The sequence below is a fragment of the Marmota marmota genome, unplaced genomic scaffold (assembly GCF_001458135.2).
Source record: "Marmota marmota marmota unplaced genomic scaffold, marMar, whole genome shotgun sequence".
Classification (NCBI taxonomy): Eukaryota; Metazoa; Chordata; class Mammalia; order Rodentia; family Sciuridae; genus Marmota; species Marmota marmota.
Window position 1 is genome coordinate 33,038,935 of NW_026000082.1, and position 19,490 is coordinate 33,058,424.

The following is a 19,490-nucleotide window of genomic DNA, read 5'->3' on the forward strand; positions in this document are numbered from 1 at the left end:
GGCAGAGGAAGCCTGTCTACTTTGTGGTGGCCAGGAAGCAAATAAAAAAATAAGAGGAGGGCTGGGGCTGGGGCTCAGTGGTAGGGCACTTGCCTAGCACATGTGAGGCACTGGGTTCATCCTCAGCACCACATAAAAATAAAGAAATAAAATAAAGGTATTGTGTTCATCTACAACTAAAAAAAATTTTTTTAAAGAGTAAGAGAAGGGGTCACAGTCCCAATAGACCCTTCAAGGTCACACTCCCATTGACCTAACTTCCTTCCACTGGGGCCCATCTCCCAACAGTGCTACAGGCTATAGATCAAGTCTTCCATACTTGGGCCTTTGGAGGACCTTTCAGATCCAAACTGTAGCACAGAGTAAGGATGTATATTGTTCCATGAAACTCTGGCTTCTGTATATATACTCAGTTATGTATATGTGTGTACTAGTTCACAGTGGAACTTGTGGTTACCATGAGTCAAGGTCCTGAAAGTCTGTATGACTCTCAGCATCTCAAGCCACTCCTCCCAGCACTCTTTGCCCTCCAGTGTGTATTCTTCCATCTCATCCTTTTTTAAAAAAATTTTTTTTTACATGTGGATGGACCTTTATTTTATTCATTTATCTATATGCCGTGCTGAGACTCAAACCCAGGGCCTCACACATGCTAGGCAAGTGCTCTACCACTGAGCCACAACCCCAGCCTGCCCAGTCCCATCCTTTTATATGTCTTGCCTCAGAGTCTTTGCATATGCTTTTTCCTCTGCATAGAATGTTTTTTGTGTACTTGAAGTGGTTAATATCTCTGTCCTAGCCATCCACCTAAATCCCTCTCCTGCTACTGTCTCTTTATAAATTATAATTTTTGCCGGTTGTGGCACATACCTGTAATCCCAGTGACTCGGGAGGCTGAGGCAGGAGGATTGCAAGTTCAAAGCCAGTCTCAGCAACTTAGTGAGGCCCCAATTCAGTGAGACCCTATCTCAAAATAAAACATAAAAGAGGGCTGGGGATATAGCTCAGTAGTTAAGTGCTGCTGGGTTCAATCCCCAGTACCAAAAAAATAATAAGTTTTAATTCTAGTATTTGCCTGTTTGTTTTTCACCTGCTCTGCTCCTCTAGAATGAATGTAAGGAATGTAGCTGAGCATGGTGGTGAGTGCGTATAGTCAGATTTACTCAAAGAGCTAAGGAAGGAGGGTCACTTGAGCCCAGAAGTTCAGGGCCAGCCTGGGAAACACAGCAAGACCCCCTCTATTAAAAAATAAAAAGAAACGAAGAAAGGATCAGTTGAATGAACATAGGTTTGTGAGTATGTGTGAATGTGAGTGTGTGTACGTGTGTGTTTTATGTACTTGGCCATGGAGATAGCCCACACACCCAGGGTCTAGCTCACGCTCTACCCAGATTACCCCCATGTCTTTGGGCAGGTCCCTCCCTCAGTGCCTCCCATTGCGGGAAGGGTTTGATACTTGATAAAGGCCTTCTCGGTACCAATAGTCTATGATTCTTTGTCTGGACGTAGAATGTGGGCTGGTGGTTAATGATCATTTCTTCCAGTTTACAGGATTTCTTAGTCTCCTGTATCTCATTTGATTTTCACAACAGCTCCTAGGAAAGCCAATAAGGCTGTTCTTACCAGTGTCATTTATACTTTAGAATCACAAAACTCAGTGGCTTGGGAATTTGATCAAACTAACAGACTACAAAAAACAAGTACCACCAGGTACTGTGATGCATGTCTGGAATCCCAGTGTCCCAGGAGGCTAAGACAAAGGATCACAAGTTGAAGGCCAGCCCAGGCTACTCAGCAAGTTAGTGAGTCCTTGTCTCAAAAAATAAAAAAGGCTAGAATGTGTCTCAACAGTAAAGCACCCCCAGCTCAATCCCCAGAACCAGAAAAGCAAAAAAGAAAGAAAAGAGAAAACCCAGGTGCCAAATCTGAGCCCTTGACTTCTGCCTTGACACTGCTTCCTAACACCAGCCCAGGCAGCCCGCCCTGGAGGAGAATGAGGATATGGCGGGAAAGGGGGCTTTCTTGGCTTCCCTTGCCCTACTGTTGCATTACTGTCTTGCCTTCAGAGTCTAGTAGCTTGGGGTCCTCAGGCATTAGTGCTGTGACATCAGCTAAATCCAATAACTCAGTGAGGCAACCTCTTCAAACCTCCCCTACCACATTTTTAAAATAGGAATAACAAAACGTACTTGCGTAATCATCATGAGGACTCAAAGACTTCAAAGGGGACTTCAAGATTTTCCTTTTCCTTTAAGCATTACTTAAAATCTACTGTCCTAGATGCCCATGGACCAAAGACTGATCTGGGATTTGGTGGGCAGAGGGATCCTCCTCACTAACCTGGCCTCATCCCCTGACTCAGGAACCTGGCAGACCGAGGCCGTGTTCAGTGAGAAAGCATTGATCCAAGTTCCCAATGACATCCCTCTTCAGAGTGCTGCCACCCTGGGTGTCAACCCCTGCACAGCCTACAGGATGTTGGTGGACTTTGAGCAGCTGAAGCCAGGTAGGAACTTACAAGTAGGGAAAGCAGGCCAGGGCCTCCTCACCAGGGTGCACCCAGATCCTGACTGGGGGGTGGAAGGCCTGGGAAGATGATGAGCCCCTGCCTCAACAAGTGTGCTGCTATCGTTTTTACTTAGGAAGATGTTAACTTGGGGGCTGGGGCTGGGGCTCAGCGATAAAGCACTTGCCTAGCACGTGTGAGGCACTGGGTTCAATCCTTAGCACCACATAAATAAATTTTTTAAAAAAAGGTATTTTTCCATCCACAACTGAAAATATATATATAAAAGATGTTAACTTGGTTCCTAGAAAACACCCTGCGAGCTCACGAGGAGTACAACCTTGGAAACTGCTACAGGGTCACATTCCCTAGAGCTTGGGATGGAATTCTGTCACTCAGCAAAAATGTGTTGAGCTGTGCTAAGCTCTGGGGACACAAAGCCAGACAAGATAGACACAGTCTCTGTGTTTTCAGTAAAATGCTGAACTTAGTGTTACTAATTCTGCTCAGCATTAATACAGCACTTTCCATCCGTAGGTGCGTGTGCAGGCATTATCCCCATGGAGTGTTTCGCCTTCAAAGCTGTGCAGGGAGCTTAATGTCACTGGTTAAGAGCTCAGGGCCCAGGCACATAACCTAGGTCTGAATCCAGCTTCACCTTCACTAGCTGAACTCATGGCTCAAGTCAGCAGAGTTTTCATCCTTAGGATGGAGAATAAGGAGGGTTGATGAACCACAGCAGCATGACACTTAGCACAGCAGCCGGCCTGCTGGGCATGAAGTACCAGCTGCTTTTATTAGTCTTCCTTAGAGAGGTGAACTACTTGCAAGAAGTCCCTCAGCAAGTAAACAACAAAGCCATGTGTTTTATCTGGGTTCCCCTGAAAGCAGAGCCCTAGACCAGGAGTGGGACCAGGCAGTTCTTTCGGGTAGTGGTCACAGGAAGGCAAAGACATTAAGGCCAGTTAGTGCTGTGGGCAACCCGACTCAGTCCCACTAGGACTCTGCAGAGACCCTCATGGAGCTCACTCTAGAATTAGCCCCAAGTGACAGGAGGCTGGGCCAATTTTCCACCAACTCCCATCCCCCGTGGTTTGGTTTGGTTTGCAGTAGTGGGGATCCAACTCTGGGCCTCATGCTTGCTAGACAAACACTCTACCACTGAGCTGCACCCCCAGCCCCCACACCCCCACCTTTTGTAAGTTGCCCCTGCACCCTGCATATCCATGAGCTGGCAGGAACTATAGAAATGCCCCAGGCTGCCTCTCTCATGCCAGCAAGGACACTGAAGCCACGTGCTGATGGAATGTGATGGAGCTGGGTAGGCAGCTGCTGCCTGAGGCCTGGGGAGACACTGATCCCAGCTCATGGAGAGCAGTGTGGCTTTTCAGGGCTATGCAGAGGGGTCTTGGGAGCTTTCCATGGAAAAAGTCAGGAGGTGGGACCAGGGACCTCTGCTGGAGTCCTAGTATAGCAGACACTGTGGCACCTGCATTACATCCCCTCAAACCACTCCTGATTTGGGCTGCAGCTGTGGTGGACAAATGTGCACATTTTGATGATACCCACCGTGCCCACTGGACACTTCTCCACTTGTCTGCTTCAAGGCTATTGTAGCCCGGGCTAGATCAGCATTGAACAAACCTAGAATCTTGACCCATAGTAAGAATCACATTTCACATTGTTATCTAGTACATACACATGTATGAAAATTATAAATATATATGAAACCAAAGCTTCACAGCACAGTATTTGTCCTTACCCTGTGAGATGCACTGTTATTTTTTTTTCTTCTCAAATCTAACTAAAACAAAACAGTGCTGCCTGTGACCCTCTAGATTGAGTCACAGTGCACTAGGGAGTGAGAACCTATATGCTGACCCTGGCAGAGTGTGAACAGCCTTCTCTCAGGAGCCCTCTGTCTCTAGCTCCACCCACTGTGCACAGATCCCAGATACCTCTCAAACACCAGGGAGCATTTCATAGCTAACAGAGCACCTGCCTGGACACAAGAGCATTTGATTCCAGTCAGGGGCACCTTGATTGGTGCTCTTAGGATTCCTGTTTTCTGAGGAGAAAACTGAAGTTCAAAAAGGACACGACTTGCCTTGTCTTGTCTAGTTCGTCACTGGTAAAACTGGGACTCACCCAGTTCCATCTGTTCCAGAGCCATGTTCTCCCTAGTGTGCCCCACTGCCTCCCCCACTGCAAGTTCCAAAGCCAGTCCTGTGCTTTGACCACAAACTGCCTGCAGGACCCTGTTTCAGGGGTTGCCAGTTTGGTTTTTTGTTGTTGTTGTTGTTGTTGGTTTGTTTTTTTGAGGAGAGAGAGAGAGAGAATTTTTTAATATTTATTTTTTAGTTTTCGGTGGACACGACGTCTTTGTTTGTATGTGGTGCTGAGGATCAAACCCGGGCCGCACGCATGCCAGGCGAGCGCGCTACCGCTTGAGCCACATCCCCAGCCCGAGTTTTTCCATCAAAACTCTTAATCCTATTTCAAAGCAGTACACCTTTATTCACTACTACATGGCCCTTCCCTTGAGAAGCTGCAAGTTGATAGACGCCGCCTCTACAACTGATTGTGGGCTGGGGCCACAGCATGTGATCAGTAGAGACACTCACAGCCTGTGTGGAAGCACAGCAGAGAGAACCCAGGAGGGCTCCATGAAGAACCACACTTGAGCTGATCTTTGAGGATCACATAGGATGTTAAAAGGAGGGGATCAGTTTCAACCCAAGGAAATAATCTAAGCAGACAGAGGACACAGAAGTTGGGAGGATGATGAAGGATATAAAAACCAGTTGGGCCTTAAATTATGTCCTCTGTGGACACTAAGTGACCAGTTCTGGAAGGCATAATGGATGTTACAGAAGTTTGGGAAGGATCGAGGAAACAGTGCGTTAAGGTCCAAAATCTGAGTTCCAAAGGCTTCAGTGCCAGATCCTGGGTCCTTTTGGGGCCTGAACACTTCACCTCTTCCACTATCCTAGGATCCCAGGCTGGGAGTCCTTGACCTTTTTCAGGTGTGCAAGGCTTGACTTGGGTCTCTTCCTGGATCCACAGGGGACTCTGTCATCCAGAATGCATCCAACAGTGGAGTGGGGCAAGCAGTCATTCAGATCGCCGCAGCCCTGGGCCTAAGGACCATCAATGTAGTCCGAGACAGGTGGGTGGGGAGGCCTAATTCCAGATCATGACTTGGACCTTTTCCTCTGGCATCCCTGCCAGTGCTCATATCTCCACCAGAGGGCGCCATTGCATAAGCCTAACTGGCCTCCTTTACTGAGGAACAGTTGGCAGCTGAAGCTGATGAGTCAGCCCCAAGAAATGAAGTCCAGGTGGCACTTGGTTATAGGATGAGTGAATCTGAAATGTGGAGACACGGGAAGGAGGTGGAGATTGTTGTTACTGAACAGCTAGGAGTTTTGGAAACGACTTCTGATACCCCCATGTGTTTACAACCACAGTGAACATGTGGGAATGTTTTGAGCTGTACTGTTCTTCCTGCGAATTGTCGAGCCCTGGGCCCCTCTTCCCCTTGCATTTGTGCACTAAATTCTACTGTGAAGGAGATGGAGCAGGTTTCTCCTCTCTTTTACAGATGCGGAAACTGAGTTTCAGAGAGAGAAGGCAGCTTGTTCAGGAAGAGTCGGCAACAGGCTCGTTCTCTGATTCTTGCCCAAGAGACCAGGGCCACTCCTCGGCCAGAGTGTGTTTGCGTTTGCACAACACCCTGATTGCCCCTGGAAAAGTCGGGGGAGGTTATTATTTCAGTAGAAAATTTTAGGAAGTGGGATCACTTCTTTCTGGGCACAGATGGTTTCTAGCACCCCTGAGCGGGCAGAGGCTGCAGAAACCTCCCAGCCCTGGCTCTGTCCAGGGAGGAATGGCCGGCAAGGAAACAAGGCTAGGAGCTGCTAGCACAGGATTGAATTGTGTGGCTGACCCCTGCTCGAGGCCTTAACCCAATCCCAGCCTCCCAGAAAAGAAATATGGATTCTTACAGCTGTAGCAGAGGAGTCCTGGCAGCTTTGGGGAGAGAAAGCCAGCAGGTATGATGAGGGACTTTGGATTGGGTTTGATTTTCAGGCCTGACATCCAGAAACTGATGGACAGACTAAAGGATCTGGGGGCCGAGCATGTCATCACAGAGGAGGAACTAAGAAAGCCAGAAGCAAAAAACTTGTTCAAGGTACCCAGGGAAAGGGCATTGCTTCTCCATCCCACGCCCATCTCCTAAGGAAAGCTTTTGCTCCTGTCTGCACCCCTCCTTTTGCCTCTTGTAAAGCCTGTTCCCTTAGCCAAGGGGCAGCTTGCATGAAGTGTTCAGATGCTTGAGGGAAGCAGGGGAAACTAAGAAAGTTTAGAAAATCCTGTATGATTTGCAGTTTAAAACATTTATGCTGAGTTACATCAGCCCGTACTGCAGATATAAATCTTAGAGTTGGGAGAGGACCTGAGGAAACTTGAGGCACAGAGAGGGAAGAGAAAAGAGTCAACCATTCCTAAGCTTCTGCCTCCGTTTTACCTGATAATTCCCAGGTAAGTCCCGAGTCCTGAGTCTCTTTCAATGAGGAAACCCACACTCAGAAAAGATAAATGACTTGACCAGAATCATGTAGATATAAGTAGTGCATCAGGGCTGGCCCCAGGGGTCTCTGAACGTAGAGCCCTGGCCCTTCCACAACGTCTGCCCTCGTCCCACAACTCCCAGTAAGTGAGCAAACCCTGTCACCACCCCTGTTAAGTGAACCAGCTGGAGACACCAAACACATGCACCCACTCAGGAATGTATGCCCCTTGAGAACGTTTCTGGAGCTCTAGACCAACACATCACATGTAAACAGAGTCTAAAGTACCCAGCGAAGGAGCACTCAGGGACCTAAAGCCGCTCAAAACTGACCACAGATGCTCCATGTCTCTTCTTTCCCGGAGGAGGCATGTTTTGAACCAAGTCCTGAATCGAACACTGATTCAGTTAACACATGCTGAGCACTCACTATCTGCCAGGTACAGAGATGGCTGAGATACTATGGGAGAACTCACAGACTAGGTGGGCAGATGTGCCATGTGACCCGAGAGCTGGGAGGAGGATCACAGAGCACCTGCCTCTGTAAAGCCTGTTCCGAAGTTGCTAAAGGCTCCTCCCAGGCAGAAAAAGCAAGTTCAAAGCCATGACCACCCCATTCCCTTCACTCCCTCCTTTTGACACTGCACGGGTCAGGGAAGTATTTGTAGAAGCTTCAAACCCACGTGTAAAGGGGTAGCTCCCTCACGGCAGACTTCTTGTTTTCCAGAACACACCCCAGCCACGGCTTGCTCTCAACTGTGTTGGCGGGAAAAGCTCCACAGAGTTGCTGCGGCATTTAGCGTAAGTCCCTCTACCCTACCCTACAGGGCTAGTTTGCTCAAGCTTCTAGGTCACTGGCTGGGAGGACATCAAGTGACCAAGTCCCAATGGTCAATGTGAGCCAAAACCAGATTAGCACAACGTTGAGTAGGAAACAAGGACCAAAAACATCCAGCTCCCTGGGCACTTCTTTCTCAGTCTCCTCCTATATGGGACCAAGAGACCTGTTTCCCAGGGACTCCAGCAATCAACTGCTAAGCTCTCCATCACAGGATGGTCAAGGATTCATAAATTTGGGGCCTCTTAAAAGTCACTTAGTCTGAACTTGGTAGCTTTTAAAATTTTTATTAGCTTTTAAAACTAGATTCTAATTTACAAGTAACATTATACCTATTTCAAAACATTTTGAAACATGTAAAAGTACAAAGAAAAACCTAAAGGTTCTCTCATCCCTCAGCCAAGCACCATGGCAGCATTATCTGTGCACATTCTGTCCTTTCCTCTGACATAAACGTCAGCTGGAGAGCCCCTGAAAAGACTTGCCAACTAGAGCAGGAGTCCCCTCCACACTGATTTAGTTAATAATCTGCTGAGCATTCACTAGCTACCAGGGACAGAATTGGCTGAGACACTGCGGAGAACTCACGGACTAGGTGGGCAGATGAGCCACGTGACTAGAGAGCTGGGCGGAGGATCACTGAGCACATGCACCTGCCTCTGTGTGTGCTGTTTGAAGTGTTTTAATTCTGTTTTTCCCCCCTTCTTTGGTGCTGGAAGTTGAACCCAAGGCCATGTGTGTACTGACACATGTTCTGACACCAAGTTACACCCTCAGGCCCCTCACCTCCATTTTACACTTAAAGCAAATGAGTCCCAGAGGAGGTAATTACTTTGCCAAAGGTGTAGTCAGCAGAGAGCCAGGTCACCCAAGTTTGCATGACTCTGGAGAACATCTCTTGAGCCCTAAACTTAGCAACCTCTTAGGCAAACTGTGACCCCCTGTCTTTGCCAGAGAAAGCATTGTGCGCTGGTCACAAGCGTAGGCATTGGAGTCAGAGTGGCTAGGTTCCAGCCCTAACTCTGCTCTTGCCAGCTGTGGACCTGTGGAAAGTTAGGCAATACCTGAAAAATGATCCAAGCTTCAGCCCCTTCATCTCTACAGTGGAAGTGATAGAAACCCATTCTGCTTCCAAGAATAATCTAAAGGACACTGCACGATATACAAATAACTCATTATTCAATTGAGGAATGGATTTAAGTTTTCTCATTTGCAAAATGAGCGTATCCAAGTGTTCCCTTGGGGTCACTATGAGGATGCCCTGAGATGGTACACGCAACATGCTCAGAACTGTGCCTGCATTGTAGACAGCAAAAGTCTGATCAGCCAAGTGCAGCAGGGACACAGAGGAGAGAGGGCTCAGTCCCCTCAGGAACTGCGTTCTATAGCAAGCACCAGTTGAAGGGAACTTTAGATCAAATTAGGGCCTGGGGCTGCAGCTCGGGTAGAACAAGTGGGTGACGTGCAGGAGGCCCTGGGTTCAACCCCCAGTGCTAACATACAAGAAAATGATTAAACTCCCTAGCAGCCTCAGGGCCATAGTCACTCAGCTCTTCCATTTTGTAGATTGTAAGTCTGCCTTGTATTGTCCTAAAACACACTTCAGGTCATCCTTGACCTCAGACTCCTAAAAGAGCCAGGGAGTCAGGAGGGGAACAAAGGTCAAGTCAAGCATGACAAGTCCTAGCTTATTAGCTTTTAAAAATTATACTCACCTCACTCCTATGTACAACCAAGTGTGTGTATCACTCAGCAGCTACTGAGGCAGCACCTCCTACAGGGTCAGGACATTCGTCATTGTCCCCTTCACCACCCACACTCACTCCTATCTGTAGAAGTATTGGGGCACTGATTTTTAGAATGAGCATTTACACATGAAACGCCAAGGTCTGGGCCGTTTCCCTTAGGTCTCCCAAGGTCCCAAAGTCACCCTCTTGTAAGCGGGAGAAGAGCTGGAGCTAGATGGCGGGATGCAAACCCAGACTGGGTGGGTGGGATCAGTGGGTGAGTGGGATCCGTGGGTTCCCAGCGCCGCTGAGCACCCCATTCATCTGGACGGTGGTGCGTGCTGTTGGTATAGATTCTTGCCTCCTGACTCCCTCTGTCAGGGTTGAGCGTAGGGATCTATTTTTTTTTTGCCCTTCCCAGGACAAGGTTTAAAAGTGAGGAGTAGAAGTGCTGGGGCAGGTTCAAGAAGGCCTCTCCTCGGCCTGCATCCACTCTTTGTTCTCTTTGGACTCTTCAGGCCTGGAGGAACCATGGTGACCTACGGGGGGATGGCCAAGCAGCCCGTCACAGCGCCTGTGGTGAGCTGCGGGGAGGATGCCAGCAGATGGGCCCAGATGCCTCGGCCTGTTCCCTTGGCACCACACTCTGACCATTTTCCTGTCCCTGGGGGGATTCTATACCCTTAACGGGTACCTGGAAGTTTTACCCTTCCAGCCCAGCATGTCCCTCCTGTGTCCACAGAGCCTGCTCATTTTTAAGGACCTCAAACTTCGGGGCTTTTGGTTGTCGCAATGGAAGAAAGATCACAGTCCAGGTGAGTGGGTGATGGCCCTGTTACCAAAGGTCACAGGAGACAGGAGTTCCTAGCATGGCTGCAGAAGGGACCAGCTACACTGAGCCCTACAGAGGTGACTGGGTCCTGAACACCATGGCAAGATAAAGGAAAATCATTCTAGCCACAGCTGCAGCCAGCAATGTTCTTGGACTAAACTGTTAGTTGTAGGGTCACAGTGTAGAATAAGACAGTGCTCTTGACAGCGACAGTGGGGAAGACGACCAAGTAAGGAGGGCAGACTGGAGCCAGCCCGCCTGTGTTTAAGTCCTGTGTCCACCCTCACGGGATCTAGGTCCTGCCTAGCCCACCTGTGGGACCTGGGGCAGGTTGCTGGATCTCTACCTCGGCTCCAACATCGTGATCATTTAAACTCTTGTGAGCCATGTTTGACAAAAGAGGAAACTAAGGTTCAGAGTGGCTAGAAAAACGCACCCCTATAATCCAGAGATTCAGGAGGCTGAGGCAGGAGAATTACAAGTTCAAAGCCAGGCTTAGCAACTTAGTGAGACTCTGACTAAAAAAAGAAAAAAGAAAAAAAAAAAAGGTTGAGGATGTAGCTCAGTAGGTAGGCACCCCTGGGTTTAATTCCTGGGGTACCAAAAAAAAAAAAAAACAGAGTGGCTGAGCTTGCCCAGAGTCACCCCACCTAGAGAGCGGGGCAGCCAGCAAATAGGCTCTCTGACTCCAGAACCTGAGCCACAGCATGCTGTTCTTCCTGTCCCAGGGACCTGCACCCCAGAGAGACCTCAGCTGAGAAGGAAGACTGACATGGAATTATCAAGTGAAGGGAGGGCGCCCTGCTGGGCCGAGGATGTTCAGGCAGAAACAGCAAAAGCCCATAAAAGAGAGTGTGACTCATGGGGCACCACCGTGGTCCTGAGGGAGTGGAGCTTTCAGTCTGGGCTGGGGCTGGGAAGCTGGACAGGCAGGTTCAGACCAATTACAAAAGGCCTTAAGCCTTTTTAAGGAGTTCAGGCTCTGTCCTGAAGGCAACTGGGGAGTCACTAAGTGTTTTTAAGCAGGACAAAGGATTAGATTCGAAGGTTGAATGAGGCTATGTCTATGAAAAGCACCTCGGCCAAGGCTTACTTGACCTCTTCCAGCACCATACTGGGTCCTTAGCAGGAGGCAGGTTCAGGGAGGGGAGGGCAGTGGCCTCAGCTCGAGGGGTTCTGAGGGAGTCCTGGGCCGTAGGGAGAGCAGAGCTCATCTGTTCCACGTGAGCTGGTGTGGCAGGCTCTCCCGCCTCCCTCCTGGGGCCCTCTGCCTTCCCTGCCTCCAAATAATGGTCCCCACCCTCCTGCCTATCAGTAGCCAGCCCGGTCCCAGCAGCACTGTGTGGGTGTGAGCCATGTTAGCCACCACTCAGAAGGGTCTCTGCCTGCCCAGGAGCTCCTTGGCTCCCACCCCATCGTCCTCTGACCCCATCTTGGCCCTCACTGTCCTGAATCCAGGTGGGACCAGGCTGCTTCCACCGCCACCCCATCCTTAACAAAGGCAGGGCGTCCATGGGAAGTCCACCTGCCATCTCACCAAGCCCCAGCTGTTGTCCCCCATCTGACTTCTTCCCACAGACGAGTTCCAGGGGCTGATTCTCACTCTGTGTGACCTCATCCACCGAGGCCAGCTCACAGCCCCTGCGTGCTCAGAGGTCCCACTCCAGGACTACCAGCGGGCCTTGGAAGCCTCCATGGAGCCCTTTGTGTCTTCCAAGCAGATTCTCACCATGTGAGCTGCAGCTGGAGGGGCAGTGAGTGGGTGGGGGGAAGTGGACCCACCAGGCTGGCTTCAGGCCCTTCAGTTAGGGCCCAGCCTTCCCCAGACTGCTCTCCACTTGCTGCCTCTTCCCCCAGGAGGATGGGGAGGTCAGCCTTGGGCATCTAATAAAGTCTGAACATCCTTAAAAAAAAAAAAGGCAAAAAGAATAGAAGTCATCTCTACAGAGCGGCCACACTGTGCACCTCCACCTGCAGCACGAGGAAGCGCCCCTCCCTGATTCTCCTTCACCTGTCCCTGCGAATCATTTCCTGACCACCTGAAAGCAAAACTTGGGTGAGCGAGTGCAAGAGCCACAGCCAGTAAGCCACGGTGTCTGCCCTTAAGCCTGCACACCCACAGGGGAGAATCTTCCATAAAGGAGGACTGGACTCCCTTCCTGGCCAGTGTGTAGCCCAGCCCAGAGCAGGAGGATCTGTTGCCTGGAAGAGTGAATGCCAAACTAGATCATCCCAGCCTGGAAGAAACTGCAGACATGGGGTCTTGGGTGGCTGGATAACCCTTAGGAAGCTTCCACTCTAACCAGGGAAGTAGAGTTTATACCAGTGATTCACAGCCAGAGGCAACTTGACCCCCAAGAGACATTTGATTATGTCTGGGAACATGTGGGCTGCCATGACTTGGAGAGGAGATTGTCATTGACCCCTAGTGGGCAGAGGTCATGATACATTAAACAGTCTACAAGGAGGGCAGGGGTGTAGCTTGCTGGTAGAGCACTCGCCTGGTATGCTTAAGGCCCTGGGTTCAGTCCTCAGCAACACACACACACACACACACACACACACCCCTCTACAGTGCACAGAACAGTTCCCACAGTAGCCATCCAGCTCAAAACCTGCATGAAACAACCTCACAGTCACCATCACAGTGACTGGTGCTTTAGAGAAAGCACATGTGCGGGACTGTGAACCAGGGCAAGGCTTCTTTGAGGAGACATTGGCAAGAGGACCCTGAAACATGGGTAAGGTTCGTTCAGGCAAGACAAGTGGGACTTTATGTGATTCTTTGGTGTTTGTTTCATGATCCTCTTGCCCAAAGCAAAGAACAAACTTTGGGATGTTTCCCTTGTCACCTGTCCTTCTGTACCCTTAACTCAAGAGCCTTATTCAGGGAGCATTTATTGAGAGGCTTGTGTGTGCCCAAAGAGAGGCGCACCAGTAAAAGATGTCATGCCAGCCCTCAAGTTGCTTAGCCTAGTGCAAGGGACAGACCATTACATATAAGGGTGAGGTTTTGGGGTGGGACCAGAAGGGGCCCAGCTCTGCTTGAGGGTGTCAAGGAAGAATTCCCAGTGGAAATCCTGTGCACAGAAATCTTTTATTCGTTTTTCGTTGTCAGTGGGCCTTTATTTATATGTGGTGCGAAGAATCAAACCCAGTGCCTTACACATGCCAGGCAAGCACTCTACCACTGAGCCACAGCACAGAAATCTTTAAGGCCAAATGGGAAAATGTATACCAAGCAAAGCCAGAAATATGAGAGTTTGGAGGCCAGAGGGGTCCTGACTTGGGGGTTGCTAACAATCCAGTGTAGCTACTGCCTAAGGAGGAGGGGAATGAGAAAGGGGGTGGGAAAGGTGGGTGGGGTCAGATCATAAAGGGTCTTGAAGCCAGAATACCCTGAAGCTCTGAGAGAGCACTGGGGAAACTGGCCAACAGGGTTCAGTTGCATGTGAGTGCACACACACATCCCCCAGCAGAAACAGGTTACCCCTGGGAGCAGCTCCTATGTCCTCCAGAGAAAAGGACCCAGCTTCAGCTTGAGCCTGGGAATGACCTGCAAGTGCCCCTGGGTATTGCCATGTTGTACACCTGGCTCAGGATCAGCCCCAGCTCCCCATTCCCAGTTGCTAGATTAGTGGGATGGGAGATACGTACAGAGGGCCAACGTGGGCAAGTGGGGAAGCTTGAAAGTGAGAGGCGGCGGTCCATAGGCTGTGGGAATGAAAGTTAAGATGAGGTTTTGCAGGAAAACCCACAGAGTTGGGGCGTAGAGAGTGCAGTGAGACCGTGGGCATGGTGAGGGAGGCTCTGGGACTACTCCAGGAAAAGGCCGACAGGGAGAAGGGGTTTGGTAACAGCAGGCTTGGAGATCTGGAGGATCATTTGAAATGAGAACACTGAAGGGAGTTATGCGTTGTACTTTTTGGGGTCTGGAGGTGTAACACTCGGGCTGGTCTTTGAAGAATGGTTATAATGAGCTCAAGAAAGGGTAACAAAAATTACTAAGAAACCTGTCAAGCAAAGTTCAGAGGCAGAATATTGATCTCAGGACCTTTTTTCATTTTCCCTATCCGTTCCCTTCATTAGAATTAAAACCTAGAGCCTAGGCCTGGTAGTGCACACCTGTAATCCCAGCGGCTCTGGGAGGCTGACAGGAGGATTGCAAGTTCAAAGCCAGCCTCAGCAACAGTGAGGCACAAAGCAACTCAGTGAGACCCCGTCTCTAAATAAACTACAGAACAGGGCTGGGGGTGTGGCTCAGTGGTCAAGTGCCCCTGAGTTCAATCCCTGGTACCAAAAAAAAAAAAAAAGGAGAATTAAAACCTAGAACTTTGAGGTGGGCATGTGGTAGGCTGGAGTAAACACTGGTTTTCCTGCTTCCCTTGCAGCCAACAAGGTCTGCCCTTGTGAGAGATGTTAGATGCCAGTTTCTTAGGAACCTTTTAGGATGTAGTTACCAGGTGCATCCTGTACCCTTTTCTTCCCCTTTTACCTTCCTCCCAGCTGGGATACAAACGTGATTCCTGAAGGGTGCACAGCCATCTTTGACCACATTAAGAATGGGACAGAGAGAAAGTCAAAGGAGTCTGAGGCTTTGACTTCCAGAAGTCTCAACTGCCTACCTCAGGACCTGTTTTTTGAGATTTCACTGTCCCTAATCCTGAATGGTATCATTCAGTGACTTAACTTAAACTAAATCAAGCCAACCAATGTAAAGCTGAAAAAGGGAGTCCTGAAAGATGGTGATTCCCAGCTGGGACTGGAGGTTGACCTTATTGGCAGTAGGCGACAAAAGACCTCCCAGTGGAGCTGTGCTTTGGAGAAATCTCTCTGGTAGCAGGTCCGGGGACAATTTGGAGAGGCAGGCACTACGGAAAGTCAGAAGATTGGAATTTCAGACAAGTAAACCCGCCCCAGCCCTCCACAGCTAAAATTCAAACACCAACTAATGGCTGCCAGCATGAGGCTAGCAGAGGGGGAAAAACACACAAAATAATGTCAGAAGGGAATCTGACTTAAAATGGATCATCTTTTCTATACTAGTGCGAGACGTCATTTCTAATCTTCAGACAATAATCTGGAAGAGCAAGTGGAAACTGGCTCCAGAGCCTGAAGGCAAACAGGCGCTGACTCCTAAGGCAATGCTCAGGCACACCTGAAGCCCTGGAGCTGCCTGCCTGCCTCTCCCAGTCCTCCCCAGGGAGCATCCACCCAGCGGCACCCGCAGCTAGCACCACAGTGCTGATGCATGTCTTGTCTTGGAGATGAGATAAATAAGCCCACTTTCCTCAGGAGGAGACTGAGGCCCAGAAGAAAGTTTCCTGTGGGAGCATCACTGTCCTTGTGCCTAGAAGCGCTTGGCAATGCCCACAGTGCTTATTGGCAGGCGCCATGCCCAGGATAGGGCACTGGGCCCAGCCATGACTGTTGGAAATGGTGGGGAAGAAATGCTCAGCCCCGCACTGCATCTGCCCACATGTGCAGGCAGGAAAATTCCTGGGAAGACAGCAGGTCTGGCCTGAAGGTAGATGGGAAGGAGACAACGGCATCTTCTGAAAGGGAAGAGAAATCTTTCCATATGTCCATAACCCTGCATTTAGCTTGCCTAAGGCTCTGGGTTCAATCTTCAGCATCACATTCAAAAGCAGGGATTATTTGTTGAGAGAAGGGGTTTCACTGTGTTATCCAGCCTGGTCTCAAACTCCTGGACTGAAGGGATCCTCCTGCCTCAACCATCCAAAGGCTGGGACTGTAGGCATGTGACACCACACCAAACTATAACTGCCCTGAACATACTACATGAAAGGCACTGTTAAGTATGCTAGGGACACAGAAAGAGAAAAAACAAACAAACAAAAACACGGCCCCTAGTACCAGCAAGCTTACATTCTAGTGACGGAGAAAGACAAAGAACAAGGGAATAAATAAGCTAATTCCAGACTGTAGTACTGTGAAAGAAAACACACAGGGCTGCCTTAACGCAGTAGGTATTTGATTTAAAGCAGACAAGGAAATATGAGGCCTGGATAGGGAGCCAGCCATAGTCCAGGCAGAGAGTAGCATGCGTAGAAGCCCTGATATGTGTCGAGGCCTAAAGTAGCTTGGGAAGAGAGAATGCTGAGAAGACAGACTTGTGAACATTTAGAAGGAAGAACCAAAGACAGACCAAGTGTGGGGATTGAACTTTAGTTCCTTGCTAGATAGATATGCCACTTCCAGAGTAAGGGAACTCCAGAGAAAGCAGGTTTGGGAGACATGCATTTTCTCTCTGTGGATTCTTTCCCTCCTGTACAACAGATTGATGAGACTATATGACAACCAAGGTTTAGTGCTTATTCTTTATTTTTTTTTTTTTTTAGAAGAGAGAGACAGACAGAGAGAGAGAGAATTTTAATATTTATTTTTTAGTATTTGGCAGACACAACATCTTTGTTTGTATGTGGTGCTGAGGATCGAACCTGGGCCGCACGCACGCCAGGCGAGCGCGCTACCGCTTGAGCCACATCCCCAGCCCAGTGCTTATTCTTTAAAACCTTATGATCCTTTTACAAATTTGAGGCCAGCCTCAGCAATTTAGTGAGAACCTGTCTCAAAATAAAAAGGGCTGGGGGTGTAACTCAGAGGTTCAATCCCCAGTACCAAAAAAAAAAAAATCACGATCCTAACATTTTCTAAATTCCAGATGGTTTAAAGATTGCAGTGTGAGGTCAGGCATTACCCTCACATTTTCTAAATTCCAAATGGCTTAAAGATTGCAACATGAGGCTGGGCACAGTGGCACATGACCCATGATCCCAGCCTTCAGGAGGCTGAGACAGGAGAACCTCAAGTTTGAGGTCTGCCTCAACAACTCAGCAAGACCCTCTCTCAAAATTTTTAAAAATTAAAAGGGCTGAGAGGAGCATAGCTCAGTGGTACAGTGCCCTCAGATTCAATCCCCAGAACTGAGAAAGAAAAAAGATTGCAATATGAAAATAAGCTAAGTAACAAATTAAACTGAGGGTTTTTTGTTGTTGTTGATAATGTTTTTAAACTTCAGAGTGAGGAAGACCTTTTGAAATACAATACAAAACCGGTACCAAAGAAAAACAAAGGATGGATAAATTTAATCCCCAAAATACCTAATGTTTTTGACTGGCAAAAGCAAACAAACCTCTAGGCAAAGTCACAAGTCAAACAACAAACTGGGAAAAAATATTTGCAATTCATTTGACAAAGAGCTGATTTTCCTAGTATATAGTGACCTATAAATCAAGAAAAATGAGCAAAAGATATAAACAGACATGCAAAGGGAAACATAAATCCATCTTAACCATGAAGAGAGACTTGCTCCATTAAAAACAGTTGCCATTTGAACCCCCCAGAGATACCATTAATCAGGACTGACAAAAGGTAAAACATTTGATGACTCGGTATTAGGGAGAATATGGGAATCAAGCATTTAATGGAGTGTTGAGCAACATCTACCAAAACTACTTGTGCTCACACTCTTTGACCCAAATATTCCTACTTCCAGGAATAGATCTTACATATATGAATATACAAGGCTCCTCCTGTAGCAATTCTTATGAGGAAAGATGGGAAACCATCTCAATGTCCTTCACTAGAGGACTGGTTAAATTACCATGTACAAAACGTTATAAGCCATAGTAATAGTCCCGAGAAAGTTCCTTTTGAACTCTTATGGAATGATTTTCAAATTACATTAAGCCAAGAACTGTGTATGTACTACCCAGCTCTGCTTTATGTGGGTAAATTAACCTCTGGAAGGTTATTTTATTTTATTATTTTTTGATTTTTTAGTTTTCGGCAGACACAACATCTTTGTATGTGGTGCTGAGGATCGAACTCGGGCCGCAAGCATGCCAGGCAAGCATGCTACCACTTGAGCCACAACCCCACCCCCTGGAAGGACATTTTAAGAAATTGCCTTTGAGGAGGGAAATAGCATCTGGGGGACAGAAAAGGGAAAACTTTCTGTTACATAGCATTTGGATTTTGAATTATCTTTTCAAAATACAATTTAAAGAAATAAATACAAGCCAGACCTGGAGGCGCGTGCCTGTAATCCCAGTAACTCTGGGAGGCTGAGACAGGATTGCAAATTCAAGACCAACCTCAGCAATGTAGTGAATCCCTGCCTCAAAATTAATAAGGCCTGGGGATGTGGCTCAGTGGCTAAGCACCCCTGGCCTGGGTTCAATTCCCGGTAACAAGAACTAAGTGAGTAAATAAATTAATAATAAAAAGCAGAGAAACAAAACCCCTTCGTGGTTCTAAGAAAATTGAGTTGGTGCGAAGGGAACCAATATTTTTTGAGCTCCCCATCTTGTCCACCGACAAGACTTCACAGGTTAAAACACAGGTTCGATTGGCGGCGTGATTTGCTCCGCGCCACGCCTAGTCAAACGCTGACTCCCACTTCTCACATTGCTTCTATTTAAACAGCTTCCTGTTCTTAAAATATTATAGAAGCTAAGGTTGTAAATCAAAGGTAGAGCTCTTGACTAGCATGACAGAGGCCCTGGGTTTGATCCCAGCACTGCAGAAATAATAATTTTAAAATAACGTTGGTATAGTTTATTGAGCATTTTTGGTGTCTAGTCTCACAAAATTCTCAAGACAACTTTGAAAGGAAGTATTATCCCCCTCTGAAAGAGACGATAAAAGGATCAGAGACATCGTGCATTAAGAGCACAAGATCATAGATACGCAAGTTTGGAAGCCGGTTTAATTCCGATATACTGCGCCGACGCCGAAACCACTCCCGGTTCAAAGGACAAAAGCGATTTCGCTCCGCGCAGAGACGCACACATTTCCGGGGGGGCGGCGCGATCCGGCGAGCTGCAGAAAGTGGCGCAGGCGCCACAGCAAGCTCGCGAGAGAACGTGCCGGAGCCCGGGCGGCCGGCGCCAGCTGTCGATCATCTTGCTCCGCCCCCCGTCGGCGCGCCCCCGGGGAGGCCACGCCCCCAGCGCTGGCCGGGCGGGAAGCGAACGCGCGCTCCCTCC

The 19,490-nt window shown here is 48.5% G+C and overlaps 1 protein-coding gene across 13 annotated transcripts in view; it reads left to right on the forward strand.

Annotated features, from left to right (window-relative positions):
- The window catches only part of Mecr (mitochondrial trans-2-enoyl-CoA reductase), a 33,329-nt gene extending 20,386 nt beyond the window's left edge, over positions 1-12,943 (forward strand). For 2 of the 13 annotated variants that reach the window (XM_048815934.1, XM_048815939.1), the window contains exons 4-11: positions 2,363-2,506; positions 5,573-5,675; positions 6,599-6,701; positions 7,520-7,669; positions 7,807-7,880; positions 10,163-10,223; positions 10,387-10,459; positions 11,205-11,928. In XM_048815934.1, coding sequence (XP_048671891.1) covers positions 2,363-2,506; positions 5,573-5,675; positions 6,599-6,701; positions 7,520-7,669; positions 7,807-7,880; positions 10,163-10,223; positions 10,387-10,459; positions 11,205-11,446 — 950 coding nt within the window. In that variant the 3' untranslated portion in view covers positions 11,447-11,928. The other 11 variants (XM_048815938.1, XM_048815935.1, XM_048815936.1 and 8 more) reach the window with 11 other exon arrangements.
- Positions 12,944-19,490: the final 6,547 nt, after the last annotated feature.